The sequence below is a fragment of the Ipomoea nil genome, unplaced genomic scaffold (genome assembly GCF_001879475.1).
Source record: "Ipomoea nil cultivar Tokyo-kokei standard unplaced genomic scaffold, Asagao_1.1 scaffold2921, whole genome shotgun sequence".
NCBI lineage: Eukaryota > Viridiplantae > Streptophyta > Magnoliopsida > Solanales > Convolvulaceae > Ipomoea > Ipomoea nil.
The window spans coordinates 1,927,005-1,945,552 of record NW_017619349.1 but is presented as its reverse complement, the minus strand read 5'-3'; the positions used below and the strand labels follow the sequence as shown (position 1 = coordinate 1,945,552).

The window sequence follows — 18,548 nt, the reverse complement described above, 5'->3', positions numbered from 1 at the left end:
AATCAGCCATCGGCTGTCCGCACCGGAGAGCCGGTGGCTGTCACAAACAGTCGTGCCTGTCCGACTGTCCTAGCCGCTGCCCTCGTTCTAAACGGCCCTGACCGTCTAAAAAAAATTCGACGTCAATGGCCTTTTCCAATGTCTATACTGTTATATCTTCCCTTCTATTATGGACAAGAAAAATGCTCATTTCTCATCAAATTATTTATTTCCATAGATTTTGATGCCCTTTCTTATTGACAGGTTGATAAGGAGATTCAAATTATTGGTTGACAGGTTGATAAGGAGATTCAAATTATTGGTGTGAATAGTTTGATGGTGGACTAAAACTGAGAGCTTTGTTATTAACAGATTTGTCATGGTAGTATGTGAACATATCAATTAAGTTAATTTCAATCATTTTAATATGAAGAGAAAATGATAGTTATGGGGGGAAATTATGAATACGCAACGAAAGAGTTTGTAGTTTGTTTTTTTTTTTTTTAATGTGGAAAAAAAGAATAAATTTTATAGGAGATGCTTACACGGATTCTCTCAATAAAAACACCAATATTACATACTGAAATTTAGTGTGCAATGGAAGAAACCTTTCAAGTATGCCTCTAGCTCTAATCCGTATTTTAGTTACGATAACTTTAAAAGAAACAAACAAAATAACGAAAGAAAACGAAGAACTCTTCAATTGATTTCTAGATGTCTTTAGCGATACATAGAATACCTTATATATAGTACCATACTTCCTAAATTAATGTGAATATTATATTAGAATGACTAATTATTCTCTTAGATACTGAATCAAATGCGGAGAGGCCCTTTCGGCCGTACAAATTGTTCCATTAAGTATGCATAAATGCATCAAGATTGCATTAGGGTGAAATGCACAAATGCACCACAAAAATGTAACACGCGCTGGTGTATTTCTGAAGACGTTGTGGTGTATTCTTAAATACCAAATGGTGAATGACTACACGTCCGCACGGAAAGATTTATTCGCATGAGAACCAGACCCTATATATAGAAACACTTAAATTTTAAAAGGAAACTATTAGTGGTAGTATGTAATTAGTAAAAAAAAATAAAGGTTTCTTAAAAAATTAAGAACTCTGTCTTATAGGATTATTATTGCTGATTAATATAAAGCATTGCTAATACTTAATAAAGTTCCCTGGTCTTATTTACTAAAACCATGCACCATAATGAAATATTATATAAATATAAGATACTTAATTGTAAAAGCCTAAGTTTTAGCATCTTCCAATAATAGGATTAGGAAAATTTCTATATGCATTAAATTTTACTTATTAATTACTAAAACTGTACACCATAATATAGTATAAATATAAGATACTTGTAAAGGACTTAAGGCACCATAAATCTCTGTAATCTTTTGATTTTTGATAGCATTCTATCAAATTAAAGATGGACAATAATAATGAGAATTGGAAGAAAGAAAAGAAAGAGATAATATTAGATGGTCTTGAGTACAACAAGAAAAGCATCGAATTCATGATCGAATTTTATGAAAGTCGGGTGACAGCCGGCAGCAGCTCAAGGCAAGACCCGGTGCCCGCGAGAAAGGTTGAAGAACTGCGTACAAAGCTTGAGCAGGTGGAGAAAGAGATTGAAGAAGTCAAAAAGTTAGAAAAAATAATTGATTTCAATATGTTATTTAATTAATTAGTTGTTTGGAATTATTATAGATATTCGTTAGTATTAGAAAGTTTAGTTTTAATCTCCTATTCTACTAGTTTAGACATTATTCAGGAATAAAAATTATTTCGGTTTATCTTATCCTTCTATTTCTTTATCCTCGCATTCGTTCGAGTAATCTTAGATTATCTAGGTAATGTAAGTTTGCTAATTAATGTTTACGGACCGAGTATTACTTTGTTTGGTTCATGTTATAATTACTTGCTATTGTTATATTATCTTAAAACTGATGTGACTCTTAATTAGGCCGGTCTGGTGCAAACGGGAATTTAAAAGTGTCTCATATATTTAAGGCATACTCAAGACACCTCGTGGTTTTTTAAAAATAAAAAATAAAAAATAAAAAATTGACCATATATGATACATGTACATTGTGTTGAAGTTTATCACAATATAATGTTGAAGTCTATGTAATTATTTTCTAGTTAAGTTGGTCAAGTTGATAACTTGTTAATTACCATAAAGTTACAAGTTTGAGTCTTACTAGTGGGAACGACCTATTGCTTAGGTTAGGTTGTCGTACATACAAGTTCAAGTTTTTTGAGCTCATTTTGCACACACCCCCCCCCCCCCCCCTCCACTTCTTGCTCACGTGAAAGAAAGTCTCTATGTTAAGTAATTTAAACTCGTAAAAAAATTAGTAAATTGTATTTATACTAATCCCTTTCCAATGTGGACCAATGATATTTTAAAACTTTCCAAAACTTTTATTTTTCCAACTTAATGGATAACACTTCGAGAATTAATTTCCGGCTACTTTAAAACTTTTATGAACTCAATTTTTTTCTAAAAACCTTTATGAACTCAATGTTTGACACTCTAAACTTAAATTGAGAAATTTACTATTTTGAATAGTTGCATTTTGTTATACTCCACTCTAATCTAAATGGCCCATATTACTTGCAATGTTAATCTTCAATCATTATTTTTATAGACCATGGTCCACATAATTATTTTCTAATCATTATTGTGTGGATTATGGTCCACACAAGTTGTGTAGCCCATATTTTGTTTACTGTAAAATAATGTACATTTAGTACAAAAATAATGTACATTCAGTACAAAAGTAATGTATATTGTATTTAGGGGATGTACATTATTTTTGTTCTGAGTGTACATTATACTATATAATGTACATTCAATACAAAAATAATGTACATTTAGTTTATAAAAAATGTACTTTTTGTTATGATCCACATAACATTGTGTGAGCCATGGTCCACACAATAATTTGTCATTATTTTCTTCTCCCAAAAGGTTTAATTCTAATCTCAAGGGACCCTCACGCGGTGCCCTCAAGGGACCCTCACCCACACGGTGCCCTCAAGGGACCCTCACACGGTGATCCTCACACTGCCGCTGCTGAGGTTCAAACATTGATCTCTTCTCTCAAATACTATCTAATGAACCAGTGAGTTAAGTCCGTACAAACCTACACAATTATTTTTTATATACTAAAAGTGCATTATTTAAGTATTGAAAGTACATTATTTATTTATATTGTATATTATCAAATGTACATTCAGTGCAAAAATAATGTACTTTTAATATATTAAAATATATCTTATATTCCTGATCCACACAACTATGTGGACCATAGTTCACCTAAAATTTTGCCGTTTATAAGTTAATTTTGATAAAAGGTAGTATACAATATTTATTATGATCAGAGTTAATACCATTTTTTATACCCAAAAAAAAAAAAAAGAGTAGAAAACCAGAGGCTGCAAATTGTTCTGTCAGGAAACAGCAGCTACTAATTGGTAAGTGAGAAAATGGCAGAAAACCATTCTTCCATTCTCAACATAGTACATACATTCACATGGCACAAAACCAAGTTCTAGTTTACTAAGAAAATTAAAGAAATAACAACTCTATCAAGGGGGATCGAGCGAAAATACGAAAGAAATTATACTCCTTGTCATCTAAAAACAAAAACGAACCATCCCGCTTTCAAGAATTCGAAACTGACAACCTGAAATACAGCTATGATTGACAGACAAGCTTCGAGGCTAGAGGGTGTTCATCTTCTAACCTGGAATCAGCTTTAGTATGTGTGTGTGAGAGGGAGAGAGAGAGAGATTACTTATCCCCACCACCAAACATGCCCATCATATCCTTGGCAGAACCCATTTGTTTCATCAAGTTTTGCAAGCCACCCATGCCGCCTATCTGTTTCAACATCTGCGGGGGAAGAACTTTGCTCATGTGCTGTGCATTCATGTTTCGGGACAAGGCACTCATATCTCCCTTCTTTGGGATTTTAAGTCCCTTCATCTTGCTCCATATCTTGGCCAATCGCTTGTACTCTTCCATCATTTCCATCACTTCATGCACCAAACGACCAGATCCCCTTGCTATCCTCATGATGCGCGATTCAGTCATAAGCTTCGGGTTTGTGCTGTCCAATTCTGCGAAATATGCGTGAAATGAAATCAGAATAATAGACGATGACTAGATATTCGAGAACCAAACTAAACATCAGTGTGTTACTGTAGCCCACTTGCCTTCATTCGTCATCGAATCCATCATTGTCATATAACGTTTAATTTTTGTCTGGCTTTCCTTCTCACGCCCTTTTGGCATTAGTTCTTGACTAAATCCCGGAAGCATAGAGAAGACCTGAACAACAAAAAGAAAGGTTAAACTAGTTTGGTTGGCGTGAGTGGCCGTGCACTCTCGTCCCTTAACTGAGGTCGGGAGTTCGAACCCCCTCTCGTATGGAAAAATCAATCTGGCCAGCACTTTGCCCCTTAATTGGGCCGGCCCGGTGCGAACGGGGATTAGTCTGAGTATGGTACGGGCTTAAAGGTGCCTCCTACCGTTAGGGCCTGCTCAGGACACCTCGTGGTCTGACAAAAAAAAACCAGCTTGATTGGCGTGAGTGGCCGTGCACCCTCACCCCTTAAGAGAGGTCGGGAGTTCAAAACCCCCTCTCGTATGGATAAATCATTATAGCCAGCACTTTGCCCCTTAATTGGGACGGGCCGGTGCGAACAGGGATTAGTCTAAGTATGATACGGGCTTAAAGGTGCTTCCTATAGTTAGAGCCTACACAGGCCACCTCGTGGTCTAACAAAAAAACAAACAAACAACTAAAATAAAGGTTCACACCAGTAAGGAAAACTGCTCAAGTTGTTTATTGATTCATTGTAAAGTAAAATGTGGATGTACATGTGGAAATGACTATAAGTAGCAAGAACAAAAAGTTGAGCACGAAGAGAATAACCCCAGAACTAATGCCCAACCACACAAATAATTCACAATGAGCGTTTAAACATAAATAAATATATAAGAGGTAAGTGGCAAACCTGCCCAATGGGACCCATTTTAAGTATATTTTGGAATTGTTCATACATAATCCTCAAGGTAAAATTTCCCTCGGAGAGTTTTTGAAGAAGCTCAGGCTGTTGATCCATAGGAACAACCTCATGTATCTTGTCCATGAACCCAGACCAATCACCCATGCCTGAAGAAGATAGGACACGTATAAAGCCAAAAGGCAGTCAAAGACAAGAAATTTCCCAAGTTCTTGCTAAGGGGGCACAGACCTAGAAGTCGGCTGACAAACGGTTTAACATCAAAAACTTCAAACTCGTCCATGTGTTCTCCAGTACCAATGAAGATGACAGGACTTTTTGTAGCGGCAACTCTGCACGTGAACAAATTAAATTTTCATATAGCCATCCATCAATCACAACAATTGTCAAATAAAAAATATTAATCCAAAATAAATGCTATATTGTGGTTTTAATGCTTATGAGACTTACGCACTAAGAGCACCACCACCCTTTGCATGGCCATCCATTTTAGTAACTATTACAGCCCCAACTGCAACACTTTGCTTGAATGCTTGAGCTTGATCGAAAGCGGCTTGACCAATACTACTATCCATAACAAATATCACAAGATCTGGTTTCTAGAAAACCCAGCAAAAAGATAAGACTATGGTAATATAGTAATTAAATGCTGTTTACAAAAATGAAAAATTAATTACATGCTAAGCATACAAGCACATACCGTAGCTTCAGAGACTTGACGCATCTCTTCAAAGAGGGCAGCTTCTTGTTTGTGGCGTCCACTGGTGTCAACAATAATGAGATCACAATTTTCCTTCTTGAATCTTTCAACACCTTCCACTGCTATTTTCACAGGATCAGACTCTGTGTAGCTGTTGCAGAAATATATCATGTACATTAGATGCCAAACGGTAGTGATGGTAAGAAACCAATTCTTTTCCAGGAAAAAGACTGATATACAATACTTATATAGATAGTCTGTGGTGTATAGCAAAGAGCACCCAGATTCTGTACTAGATGGTTGCCAGAAAAATATGCAGTCTTTGTTACACTTAATCCTCTTATTTGGCAAACCCATGAAGAAGAACGTTGACATAACTGGAAATTTTTTATTTTGATTTTAGACAAATAAGCTTTAAGATGATAAAACATATCTTCGCCATAACATCTTGACCAGTGCCTTTTGACATTAAGAAAAGTTAACATTCAACTAGATTAAGAGTAGAGCATATGCCCCATGGTTTAGATTGAAGAATCACTTCAAATCTTCAATGGAACAGCTCCTTTGATCTTCTAGAGTTTTCATGAAATAAAAAACATAACTTTGGAAAATAGATAATAATAGTTCGATTTACAAAATTTATACCTCCCATAGAAAGGTATTTTAGCTTTGGTTGCATTCTGTTTCAGTTGATCAAAAGCACCAGCTCTGAATGTATCTGCACAAACTAGAGCTGGTTTCCAGCCCTTCCTCTGGTGGTAGTAGGCATATTTTGTACAAGTTGTTGTTTTCCCGGAACCTGTGACACAATAAAATCCAAAATAAGAGGGAGAAGGAAAGTGGGAAATAATGAGACTATTAATTTGAAAAACTCAACATTAAGCAAAATGATATGGCAGAATTATCTTATGCTCATCCTAGCTCATAAAAGTGAAAATATAATAATAAATAAATAAAAATTCCAGATATTACTTCTCTTGCAAAATAGAAAGACTGTTAGTCCAAAAATAAAAGAGATTACTTGCCTTGCAACCCTACAAACATGACAACACTAGGCTTCCCTTTCTTTGGTGTGAATGATGGTTTTCCAGGATCCAAAATCTTGCAAAGCTCGTTAAATACAGCCTAAAGCAATTAATAAATAGTGTCACTGTAGATCATGCAAACAAAAACTGACAATTAAACCTTCATCAAGAAGTAATTATCAGGGACATTGGTTCTTCAAGGCTTGCAATGTACTATAGAAACAGGAAAACAGTCAGTTTTCTTGATATTATACATCTAGCCATGTTGGTTGCACTCAAAACTACAAATAAAGCTGAAATATGCATTTATCACATTCTTATTAGTTAGTCAGGCATATGTTCAAGAGGAATATACTTTAAAAACTTCTGCCTCCAGCCATTTTTTCATTGATAATGAATTTTTTAGGTTGTTCACTTGACAGTTAACAGTTCCAACTGGGAGTCAAGGTGTCTGGGACTGACTACCACATCATATAAGCATTTGAAGCCAAGAACTCTCTGTTATACTTTACACAATCTCCCGGTATCTTCATCACCTCTCGCTTTCATATTCTCCTTTCTTTGTTTCATAATATCCATGCATTGCATTACAAGAACTTGCTTTTCATTGAGGTGTTGAACAATGGAATTAGCAAGTTGCTTTGAATAAACTATACATGCTAGCTAGTGCCATCAGGACCACGGCATTCATAATTACACCAAACAAAACCAAAAATACATCACAACCTACTGACAAAGAAAACCTTTACCTTTTCTATTACTAAATCTTTTCTCCTTTATTTTTTTAAAATAAGATCCACAAATTTTCAAATGAACCAGGAAATGTACGGTGTTAAATTCACTCCTAAGTCCTAAAGTTCTCACATTTAAACAATTCCAAATTCAATATTCAAGGTAAAATAATTGAATACCACAGCAGCTAATATTATCACGGATTCAGCCAAAAACCAACAAATTAAATTCAAACTTTACAAAAAGTGAAGAACTAACAAACCTGTTGGATGATCTTACGCTTGTTGTGTCCAGCAGCTAGGTCATCAAGGTTGACAATCCGCTTGATATTGGTCTGCATATCACGGACTAGCTTGAACTGAACATCAGACTGGAGAAGAGCGCGAGTGATCTCGTTGAGGCATTCATTGAGAACCTTCTCGTCAATGATTGTCGCATTGCTCATCTGCTGGAGAGCACGCGAAATGCTCCCTCCTAACTGTGCCAACACCATCTTGAAGAATGTTGAAATTCAGAGTCTGATGATAAGAGAATTTGATTGAAGAATTTCCAGCGAGTGTTAGGGCTAGGGGTTGAAGAATTCTGTCTTGGGTGTCAGGTAAGCATTTCAATTGTTATGAAACCAACCACCCACCAAGGATATCAGAACCGCACTGGGATAATCTAGATAATTCAAACAGAAAAATCAGGAAAAAAAAAAAAAAAAAAAATTGAACTTTACACATGACACACAAGCATAGATAGGCAGATTGGCAGAATAAGATTTGCAGCTACGGGTAAAGATTTACAGAGAAAAATAAAACATTCAATCCTACTTGTACAACACTCAACCAAACTAGTCAGACATGATTAGATATTAATAAAACATTAAGGCCATCCAAACACAGCAGAGAGTAACAGGAATAAAAGGAGATGAAGCATAAAGCATTGTGGTCTCATCAATACAACAGAACTTCAAACAACCAAATAATACAATATGAAAATGCTTCCATCAATTGTTATTTATAAACTTTAGTTATTAGAGTCATAAACATATCCTATAGAACTTCAAGTGAAAATCTAAATCATAACATGAATACCTACAATAAGGAAACATATAACATGTTTAAACAACATAACAGAGGTTTAATTCTCCAGTCCCAGACTAAAACAGACTCAGCAAAAATGGGAAAAAGTAAACATCGATATCAAGGTACCAATGAATAAAGATCTGTAAAGGAACCAATGCAAGATTATAAAGTCGAGCACAAGGTTGTAGAATTTTACATGCAAATTAACCTACGAAACCTAGAAACATTTCTAGACACCAAATAGAATATTAATAAGCAAAATTCACTACAAAACAAATCGACAAATATGTCGAGACGGGAATTGTACTTAAAACATCAAAGTTGGAATTTTTATGAAACCAGAGACCCCTAGGCTATCTGAACCGAGCTCATATCAATCTAGATCATTCAAAAAGCGAAATCAGAAAAAGAAAATTAGAAATTTGCACGACAAACACAAGCATTTAAAAAAATAAGAAGAATTGAAGCTATGGGTGAGCACTTACAGAGAAAAATGATATGAAGTATTTCAGGTTCGTGTCAATATTTCTGGTTAGGGTTTGTTGATTTCCCCTTTCTTTCTGAGGTTTCTGGGAAGACGACGGAATTAGCTGTATTTACTACTCCGTAATTCTGAAGTCTTATCTTCTATTATTATTATCAACACAAAATTATACTCCGTAGTATATGCCTTTTTAAAAATTTATTAAATAATAAATATATAATTAAAATTATGAAAAATGGTCAAATAGGTCCTAAAATTTACACCAAAAATCAATTAGGCACCTAAATTTAAAAAATGTACAATCAAACTATTAAACATGTCAAATTGAGTCAATGAAACCCATAAACCGATAAATGACATGTGATTATAGATCATTTAAATTCCGACAAAAAATTCAACGACAGCCAAGCTGTCGTCGGTCGCCACATACGGCTAAGGTCGCCTTCTTCGGGGAAGACCACCAGAACTATGCCTTCCCCTTCTGGTTGCCTTCCCTGAAAGGCGACTTCTGGTGGCCTTCCGCCGTATGGCCTTCCAGAGGAAGGCAACCACTATGACTTGGTCCATTCAATTTAATTTGATTTGGTTTTGGAAAAAAATATATATATATATTGTCAATTTAGTTTAGGAATTTCAATTCCCAACATTTCATAGTGCTCTAGCTTAAATAATTAATTATTTATTTATTCATATTAATAATTTAGCATTAAAAAACCCGTTCGGCATCTACATCTACAATCAAATTTAATGAGATTATAATATCTTTTTAAAAAAAAAAAAAAAAAAACTTTGGAATACAGATGGACCAAGTCAAAGTACTTTTATAAGTTACTTATATAGTCTAGCAAACTTTATTGTTCAAATCTAAATCAACCAGCAAAATCAAAAATAACTGAAATAGAAAGGAAAAAGAAATCACACAAATGAATAACACATGACCATAACCATGAACAATAGTGTTTCACTCCCATATGTAATATTTTCACTTCGAGCGTCATAAAGTCACATTTCATATACATACAAAAAAAAAAAAAAATTAAGTTCAAATTTTATTGAATGCATGAATTATGTTGAATGCCTAACTTTAACTTAGGGAAAGACTCATATACATATGCAAGTATATAAACTTAAGCGAGGAGGGTAGCATGTGAGACTTGTTCAATTGTAGACTTGCAGATTAGGCAAGATTGCCCAAGCGAATGACTTCGTTTGTGATTAGAAATTTTAAAATTATAGATTTGGGTTACGCCTTTATTATTATTATAAAAAGAAAAATTTAATCAGTATTCAATCCGATATACAATAACCCATTATCATTTGGTATATTACCAAACCAAACTAGTTTGATTCGAGAAACCAAATTGTCCACCCCTTAGCTAGTAAAAGTAGTATAAATATTTCATACCAAGAAAATATTGCAGAGACAAAATAGTAAAAGACACAACAAATGTTCATAACATTCAAGCCTCCATAAGAAAGCTCAAACAGTACAACAAAACACAAATTGTTTCATTGTCCACAACCCAACTAATTGGACTGCACACAACAAACATTATTCAGCGGAAACACAAGAACATTAATGCAACAGCGACGAACAAACACGAATTTTTACGAAACATAAAAACAAAAAAGGAAAAAAAAACAAAAAAACAACCCTCAACACTACTACTTCTCTTCTTTATCCTCCTGTTTCCAGGAGCTTTGAAGAACAGACTTTGGTGAGCCACAAGCATAAGCATCCCTAACAAACTTCTGGTAAATAACGGAACCACAGCCAGTTCCAAACTCCTCGGTGCTTCTCTCATCGAGACAATACCCTTTAACGTCGAGACAGCAATTCTGGTCGAGCAGCTTACCAGCAACATCAGCATGAACCGCAACAGAAAACTCGCTCGGTTCAAAACACCCCAACGCCCTCTCAATCAGGGCCGATAGTTTCACCGCTTCAAGATCATATCCAACGGCTTCAAAGCTCGCGTAACTAAACCCGTCTTCCGGTGTCACGTGAATGGTCGAGAGCGCACCTCCTTCGATAGAATTCATGGAGTACCCACACGGTTCAAAGTCATAATCGCAGATGTCAGACTCGGGGAGGATCTTCCTAATCCCGGAGTTAACCGTCATGACAGCAGCAGAACTCGATTCGTCCTTGTAAAACACACGAGCCTTCTCGTGATCCAAACCCGTCATGCACATTTCGACCGTGTAAACAGGGTCCATTCCTGGCATTGCAACAGCCGAAGCAGTGTAAACATGCCACTTTTGCGGGCCATCAGACTTGCCCAAGACAATCGCCTTGCTCCCCGAGCCAAGATTACCAAAATACCCATCGAGGACAGCAACTTCTTCGGAGAAGCTACGATGAGGATACAACTGAGCCCCAGGGAAAATGAAGCTCCCACGGGTGTACCTCACAGACTCCACCGAAAGAGAAAGGGTCTCCGCCAACTTCAGAATAGGCGGGATAGCTCGAAGCAATTTCGTGGTTCCACAAGTCTTAATAATGATCTTGTAAGCATAAACAAAGAGGCTCGACTCCGAGAGGACATAAGAGTCCACAAACTCATTCGACAACGAAGAAACTATCGTACATTCAGCAGGGCCAAGAAACTCGTCCAATTGAGCTCTCGAAAGCAATCGAAGGCCCTTTCCATTAGGATCAGCAAAGATTCCGGGTTCAGAAAACACAATCTCGAGCCTCTTCTCATACCCTTCGAATCCAATGGGAGACACAGACACAGACAACGCCATTTCCATAACGCGAAATAGACCGAAAACAATTATTTAGGGGGACAAAAGCAGCAAAACAAAGAAGAAAAGGAGTGCGAGGGTTAACAACAATGCGAGAAAAGAAAATCCTAAAGGCAGCACACGTCTTGATGAGACGTGATAAGAATAAGAACAATTAAGGAATATCAGGATGGTTTGCGGGCGCACTGCAAAACAAACAAGCAAAACAAACAACAATGTCAAAACACACAAAAAAAGAAAACATAGAAAAACATTGAAAGAACAATGTAATCCACAGCAAAGAACTCACGTTAGAGTAAGCAGCAGATCTGAACTTCTTGATTCCTCCGTTTGGTCGAATGTCTTCAATGCTGTAACCGAGGGGAGCTTCGTAGAATAAGGACGATTTACTACTGGATTTCTTACCACCTTTAGACTCCATTAGATCATTCAGTCTAATCTGTTCAACAATGGCCCAAATCAATTAATCAAACAGAGCTAGATATAATTAACAAAGCAACAAGATTATCAAAAAACATGAAAAATAAATCATCAGACTCTCTTCAACCCAGCAGAGACATCAAACATCTAATTATAACCAAAACACATATGAATCCATCGATTTATAAATTTAGTATGTGACTGAGGACTCTGGGTCATAATCATACCGCAAAGAACTGCTAATTATCAAATACATTATTGGGGAAAACAATAACTCAACAAAAATTGGGGAAAACCAAAGATCTATACCAAGGGTGGCAACAAATAAAGATCTACAGGGTTTACAATGCAAGATTAAAAGCAGAGCATAAGATTGCAGATTTAAACATGCAAAATATGAATTATCACACGAAACCTAGAAGAGTCTAACAAAACCAAAATTCTCAAATCATAAAACGTAATATAAATCCGCAACGTTCACGACAAAACAAATCGATTAACACATCCACGAAAATTCGTACTTACAATATCAAAGTTGGGATTTTTATGAACCCAGTGACTCCCCAAGGCTATCGGAACCGCGCCCAGATCAATCTACGATAATTCAAACAGCAAAATCAAAATTTAAACCAAAACAAATAGAAATCTAAACCACAAAACACGGGCATATATCATATATGGGTAGAAACAAGATTTGAAGCTATCGGGAAACACCACTTACATAGAACTCTTTTCTCTACAAAGAATTAACACGCAATTCCGTAATGGGTTTGCAGATTTCTTCGAGAGAACGAGAGATTTCAGGGGAGATACCAAGAAAGAAGGGATTGTTATGAGCGTTGCGGCGAGGAGAGAACCTCCATATTTATAGTAGTACTGTGACGGTTTTGCCCCCGTTCTTGATTTATTATGACATTCCAATCCTTCTGCCCTTGGGCAAGTTCGACGTACTGGCGGGGCCCACGTGCCACGTAATTCAGTAAATACGGTGAAGATTCGCATTTCGTGGTCTCCGGTTTTTCTAGCTTTTCCATTATGACCTTTTAACCCTTTAGGAAATTAACGGCAGATTTCCACTGCACATCTCTCAAATTGTGTGGCTATGCTTTAGCCATATTTTCTGATTCTCAAAATGTGTGCTGTCATATTTAATGAAACTTTATATAATGGGCAGTAAATAAATTATTTGAAGAATAAAAGGAATTTTGCAAAATATTGATTGTGTGACGCATTTTGGGTTGGGGCTCACTAGACTTTCAACATTCTTAGGAATTTAATGAAATGTAGGAAATATTATTTTCATATTTGGTTGGTGTCAAAGATTGGGTCAATTAAAAATAAAATATTTTGATATCAATGAAAGTAAAAGATAAGATTTTCGGGTGGATAATAATGTACAATATTTATTTATTTTTTTGAAAACCTTACAATATTTATTTAATTACATGTTTAACATTTTAGTACCTTGGATTAAAGATATGTATATATGAAATGTTTAAGAGGTACTCTAGAGTCCTAGTATAGTAATTTTATCTCGTTTAATCATAAATTTTTAAATTGATTACTCATGATCTTTTGAATTTTAAATGGTTACCGTTTATGGTCCAAATTAAACACACATGGTCATTCAACTTTTAAAATTTAATTAGTCATGGTTCTCCTAAAAGGACTACGGCTTGTTAACTTGGACCTTATGCCGATGGGTTGGGTCACCCCCCACGAGGTCGGGTGGATAAAGTTAATGTGACACAGTCAGCTAGGGTTCTAATTGCCCATTCTGGACGGGCGGCAACCGAATCGCGGGGGCAATTGATTGAGAGTTTTGTATAAATTGCCTTATACTTGTCTTGTTATAACATCCTATATCGTGTGAAAACACAACTTGTAATCTTTGAGCAATCAACACAATCAAAGGTTATCTTGTCTCTTTCAAACACTTTATTGTCTTTTACATATCTTGTCATTTATCTAATTATGTTATAATATAGTAACATATGTAATTATAATACAGTATTTTATAAATTATCATATTTTAATTTATAAATTATTATTACTTTTAATAATAATAAAGAAGTAAATCGTACCCCAACCCTAAGGGCCCCCCACACTCCGACCCGACAGAGCATGTGGGAGGATGTAAATCACGATGACTCAATGGGTTAGTAGACAAGGCCAACTGTCGGTGCGCACAAGGGTCCCACACTCCGGCTGGATAGAGCATTTGGGATGATGTAAATCACGATGACTCAATGCATATATTCACTTTGGGCATAATTCCTACACTGTCGCTGCCGACGTTCGAATATTGGTCTCTTATTCCAAATAATGCTTATTGAACTAGTGAGCTAAACGCGTGCAGGCAAAGAAAAATTATTATTGAATTACTGCAAGGATGAAGTGTGCATGTGAATGGGTTGAAACTTGGAAAGACAAGACAAAAGATAAAAGTAACATAATAATAATTATATTAATATAATCAGAGTCAATACCACAAATGGTCATTTGACTATTAGAGTAGTACTTCTTTTAGTTCTTAATTTTTAATTCGACCAAAACACATACATTGACTTTCATTTTTTACCACAAATAATCTTCCGTTATGATTTTTGTCAAATGAGTGTTAAATGTAAGGGTAATATTATCAAATCTAAAAGTATTAAATATTAAACCAATAGAAAATCTATTTGTGGATGACTATTTGTGATTAAAAATGAAAATCAAGATATGTGTTTTGATCGAATTGAAAGTCGAGAACTAAAAAGAATACTACCCTAATAATTAGAGGACTATTTATGGTATTAACTCATATAATAAAAATGATAGAGTGGGGTTTTGTCCTTGCATTCATAATGTCAATCTTTACACCGTACTCCATTAATTCATGCACATATATATGTCGTCGTATACGTAAACCATAAAGTGTATAATAATTTAAACCTTTTGGCCCTCCCATTATTTCTGCTTTTCCTCTGCTTAGTCAAAAAGTTCCTCCACTTCTTCAAACAAATTTATTATATAATCTTTAATTATTTCTTCAATAAGAAATTGTGAAAGATGATTGGGATCAATTTTAAAAAGATGAAAACATTATTTTACAACAATAATGATGAGATGGGATCAGTCAAAGGATTAGACTAAACGTGTGAGCTAGTCTAATAAGACAAATAATTGGCCTAGAAGTGATGGGTGGAGGCCAAGGATCTTGGCATCCGTGAAGGCATAGGCATAGTTTTTGAGAAATGACTAGGAAAGAGAACATGAAAGAGATAAGAAATGGAAAAAATGATAAAAAATAATTTTAGTATTTTTCAAATCTTACTCTTTGATGTGATAGGGTTTAATAGGTTATTTTATTTATGTGGGTCACCGTAAAAGTGTCTACACCAATATTTTAAGTATGAGAGTGGAGAATGAGAGTACATATAGTATTTTCTTTAAAAAAAAAAAAAAAGTAGCAAAGGAAATAACGTTAACGTGTGGAGTGCACGCGTCCGGTTGGGCACTTCTGGTGCGCCTCACTCGCACCAGGGAGCTTCTTTGCTTTTTTTGGTGGGGTTCACTGTTCCTGCAAAACCAAGCAGATCCACTGTGGACACTCTTTTTCGTATTTCTCTCTAATCCACATATGCTTTAAAATATGCAAAAACTTTTCAAAAACTACTATTGCGGATGCTCTAAAAAATTTGAGATAAGTTATTTTTATCCCTTCAATCTCATTTTTCTATTTATTTATTTATAACTCATAGATTCATCAAACTATATTCTAGATCTTATAAATACGTCTCTAAAATCATGACAAAAATAAATTAAGTTTGCATAATTTTGAGTCCCACACTAAATTATATCACTTTGTCCACAAAGAGTTCAACGCCAACTCTAACTCCCATACCAAATTGGTGAAGCTCAAACTATATCCTTTCAATTCGCTTTCTATACTAAAAGTAAGTTTTACTGTCATATTATATATTTACAATTTACTACTATAATTTTACATATTTATAATTTCAACTCACTTTCAAAATATATTATTATTATTATTATTATTATTATTATTATTATTATTATTATTATTATTATTATTATTATTATTATTATTATTATCATTATTAAAATATAAAAGGTATACAAAAGTTTTTTTTTATAAAAAAAAAATGGAGTCACATAAATAGTATTTGCAATTTTATATATTTTGAAAGCTTGTAAATACTATTTGAATTATGTAATATATATATATATATATATATATATATATATATATATATATATATATATATATATATATATATATAAAAGCAAATATTATCAAATATGTCATTAATCTTTATACAAAGTTTCTTAAACTTTAAAAAGTTACAATTTAATACATTAATTGTACTTGTTATTTTTGTGCACCTAAATTCAATAGTCAATTATCAACCGGTAAAAAATAACAATAAGAATATTTTAGGCTTCCGGCGACACGATTACCTGTCGCTTATGCAAACAAAAGGCGACCAACTTCTTCTTTAGGAAGAAGGCGGCTGACAGTCACCTTCTTCATCTTCAAGAAGAAAACAACTGGCGTCACCTTCTATTCTCGATTTGAAGAAGGTGATTACTGGTTAGAACCCTAAAATATTCTCTCATTACCAGTTGATAATCGATTGTTAGGGTTAAATACAAAAAAATAACAAGCTGATGTATTTAATTGTAACTTTTTAAAGTTCAGACTTAATTACTTTTTTTGTATAGAGTTCAATGACATATTTATCAATTTTCTCTATAAAAAAATAATTTTCTCAAAAGTAAGTTTGGTAATATCGGGTTGAATCCAAATCATGTATAATATACACTTTTCTTAAAAAAAAAAAAAACAATTCTTTCTATTAATGGTAGGAACGTTGAAGCGGATAAAATGAATTATTACAAAATATTCAAATGCTCATATTGTATACATTGGGTCATGAATATTAAACTCTATAATATCTAAAAACATAACTCTCAATCAAAGTTATATCCCTAGTTTATGTCCATGTTTTTAGTGCTAATCATTTTGTATATTGTGCTTTTAGAGTTGTACTATATAATTGTTTGGTAAAAAATACCCCTACCGTTATCTTTTCCATTATTGTTACCATGGGCATGCATCCACCATATATTTTCTTATATTATTTAATGATAATAATATTTTTAGACATTATATATTGGATTAATATAATAAATAAATTTGATTTCATATAGATTTTAGGGAAAATGGCACTTTTTCCCCCTAAGTTATATACTTATAGCACTTTTTCCCCCTGAATTATTTAAGTGGCTCTTTTTCCCCTTGAAATGTTAAATGGACATATTTGCCCTTAAAATAAATATTTCATTTATTTTTATTCTCCAACAAATTATTACTATAATTTGGTTCAAAACCCTAAACCCTAAACCAAAATATTCCAATTACAATTTATAATCAAAACGCGATATTTAGAGTTTATTAAAATCGCGAACCGGAATGGCCGGTTCATGTTCCGAACTGAAAAAATAAAATACATTTATTGTTGAATTTAAACTATTTTAAAATAGAAAATAAAATTTTAAAATAAAGACGGTTTAAAATCGCGAACTGGATCCGGAACCGCCGGTTCACGGTTCATGATCCAATTTTTTTTATTCTTAAATTTAATAAATTGAAATTCAAATATTGGGTTCTAAATCTGAATCATAATTGGAAACTTTTAATTCGATTGCTATAGTGTCTGGTTCAGTTCGAACCGAACCGTGGTAATCGCTGTACATATACGCAATAATTTGTTGGAGAAGTAAAATAAATAAAATGTTTACTTTAAGGGTAGAACTGTCAATTTAATATATTAGGGGGGAAAACCATCACTTTTAAAATAATTGAGGGGACTAATGTGCTTACATAAATAATTGAGGGGGGAAAAGTGCTATAAGTATATAACTTAGGGGGAAAAAGTGTCATTTTCCCTAGATTTTAATTAGTAAGGTTTTTGTTAGTTATTTATAAAAAAAAAAATATAAATATTAGGCATATGTTTTTCTACATCGCGCATAGAAAATACTAGTAGTATTATATGTATCAAATCTTGTACTAATTTCAATTAAAAAATAATTGGTATCAACTTCATTTCATTAACCGTAATAAATTCAATTAGTTCAAAATGATTAATGGCGTCCATAAATTAACCATCTATAAAGAAAGATTAATAACAAAAATTGATTTCCTTTTCTTAAGAAGTTAATTCCCAATTTAGTAGTTTGACTAATAAGTTTGCTTAATTTTGACATCAACCTAATGGAGTTGTTATACCATGGGCCAAGGTCCATCTTACAAGGTGGACCCTG

The 18,548-nt window shown here is 34.0% G+C and overlaps 2 protein-coding genes and 1 long non-coding RNA gene across 8 annotated transcripts in view; all 3 read right to left on the bottom strand.

Annotated features, from left to right (window-relative positions):
- Positions 1-1,030: 1,030 nt before the first annotated feature.
- Positions 1,031-13,050, bottom strand: LOC109160973 (S-adenosylmethionine decarboxylase proenzyme-like). 4 transcript variants are annotated; one of them, XM_019309256.1, is made up of 5 exons: positions 12,934-13,050; positions 12,738-12,806; positions 12,082-12,231; positions 10,693-11,977; positions 1,031-1,042 (listed from the first exon to the last, which is right to left on the bottom strand). In XM_019309256.1, exon 4 carries the CDS (start codon positions 11,796-11,798, stop codon positions 10,707-10,709), a length of 1,092 nt encoding a protein of 363 aa, XP_019164801.1. In that variant the 5' UTR covers positions 11,799-11,977; positions 12,082-12,231; positions 12,738-12,806; positions 12,934-13,050; the 3' UTR covers positions 1,031-1,042; positions 10,693-10,706. The 4 variants fall into 4 exon arrangements, with proteins under 4 accessions (XP_019164801.1, XP_019164800.1, XP_019164803.1 ...); XM_019309255.1 differs by lacking the exon at positions 1,031-1,042 and having other exon boundaries at positions 10,476-11,977; XM_019309258.1 differs by lacking the exon at positions 1,031-1,042 and having other exon boundaries at positions 10,476-11,977; positions 12,734-12,806; positions 12,934-13,043.
- LOC109160970 (signal recognition particle 54 kDa protein 2) lies at positions 3,450-9,184 on the bottom strand. Of its 3 annotated transcripts, none has more exons than XM_019309248.1 (10): positions 9,043-9,184; positions 7,750-8,150; positions 6,756-6,855; positions 6,376-6,529; positions 5,731-5,881; positions 5,481-5,629; positions 5,262-5,362; positions 5,022-5,179; positions 4,218-4,332; positions 3,450-4,121 (listed from the first exon to the last, which is right to left on the bottom strand). In XM_019309248.1, the coding sequence occupies exons 2-10, from the start codon at positions 7,978-7,980 to the stop codon at positions 3,793-3,795; spliced, it is 1,488 nt and encodes a 495-aa protein (XP_019164793.1). In that variant the 5' UTR covers positions 7,981-8,150; positions 9,043-9,184; the 3' UTR covers positions 3,450-3,792. The 3 variants fall into 3 exon arrangements, with proteins under 3 accessions (XP_019164793.1, XP_019164795.1, XP_019164794.1); XM_019309250.1 differs by having other exon boundaries at positions 7,750-8,005; positions 9,043-9,174; XM_019309249.1 differs by having other exon boundaries at positions 7,750-8,021; positions 9,043-9,170.
- The window catches only part of LOC109160976, a 19,870-nt gene continuing 10,830 nt past the window's right edge, over positions 9,509-18,548 (bottom strand). Inside the window, exon 3 of the long non-coding RNA XR_002050847.1 lies at positions 9,509-9,519. This is a non-coding gene — a long non-coding RNA (uncharacterized LOC109160976). The remainder of the gene's footprint in view (positions 9,520-18,548) is intronic.

Bases quoted from the DNA above. Each gene is read 5' to 3' on its own strand.
- LOC109160970 (XM_019309248.1), bottom strand. From the start codon at position 7,980: ATGGTGTTGGCACAGTTAGGAGGGAGCATTTCGCGTGCTCTCCAGCAG. The intron at 6,856-7,749 runs GTTTGTTAGTTC...TAATTGCTTTAG, and splicing joins AGCGTAAGATCATCCAACAG to GCTGTATTTAACGAGCTTTG. The intron at 6,530-6,755 runs GCAAGTAATCTC...ATTGTGTCACAG, and splicing joins CATGTTTGTAGGGTTGCAAG to GTTCCGGGAAAACAACAACT.
- LOC109160973 (XM_019309256.1), bottom strand. From the start codon at position 11,798: ATGGAAATGGCGTTGTCTGTGTCTGTGTCTCCCATTGGATTCGAAGGG.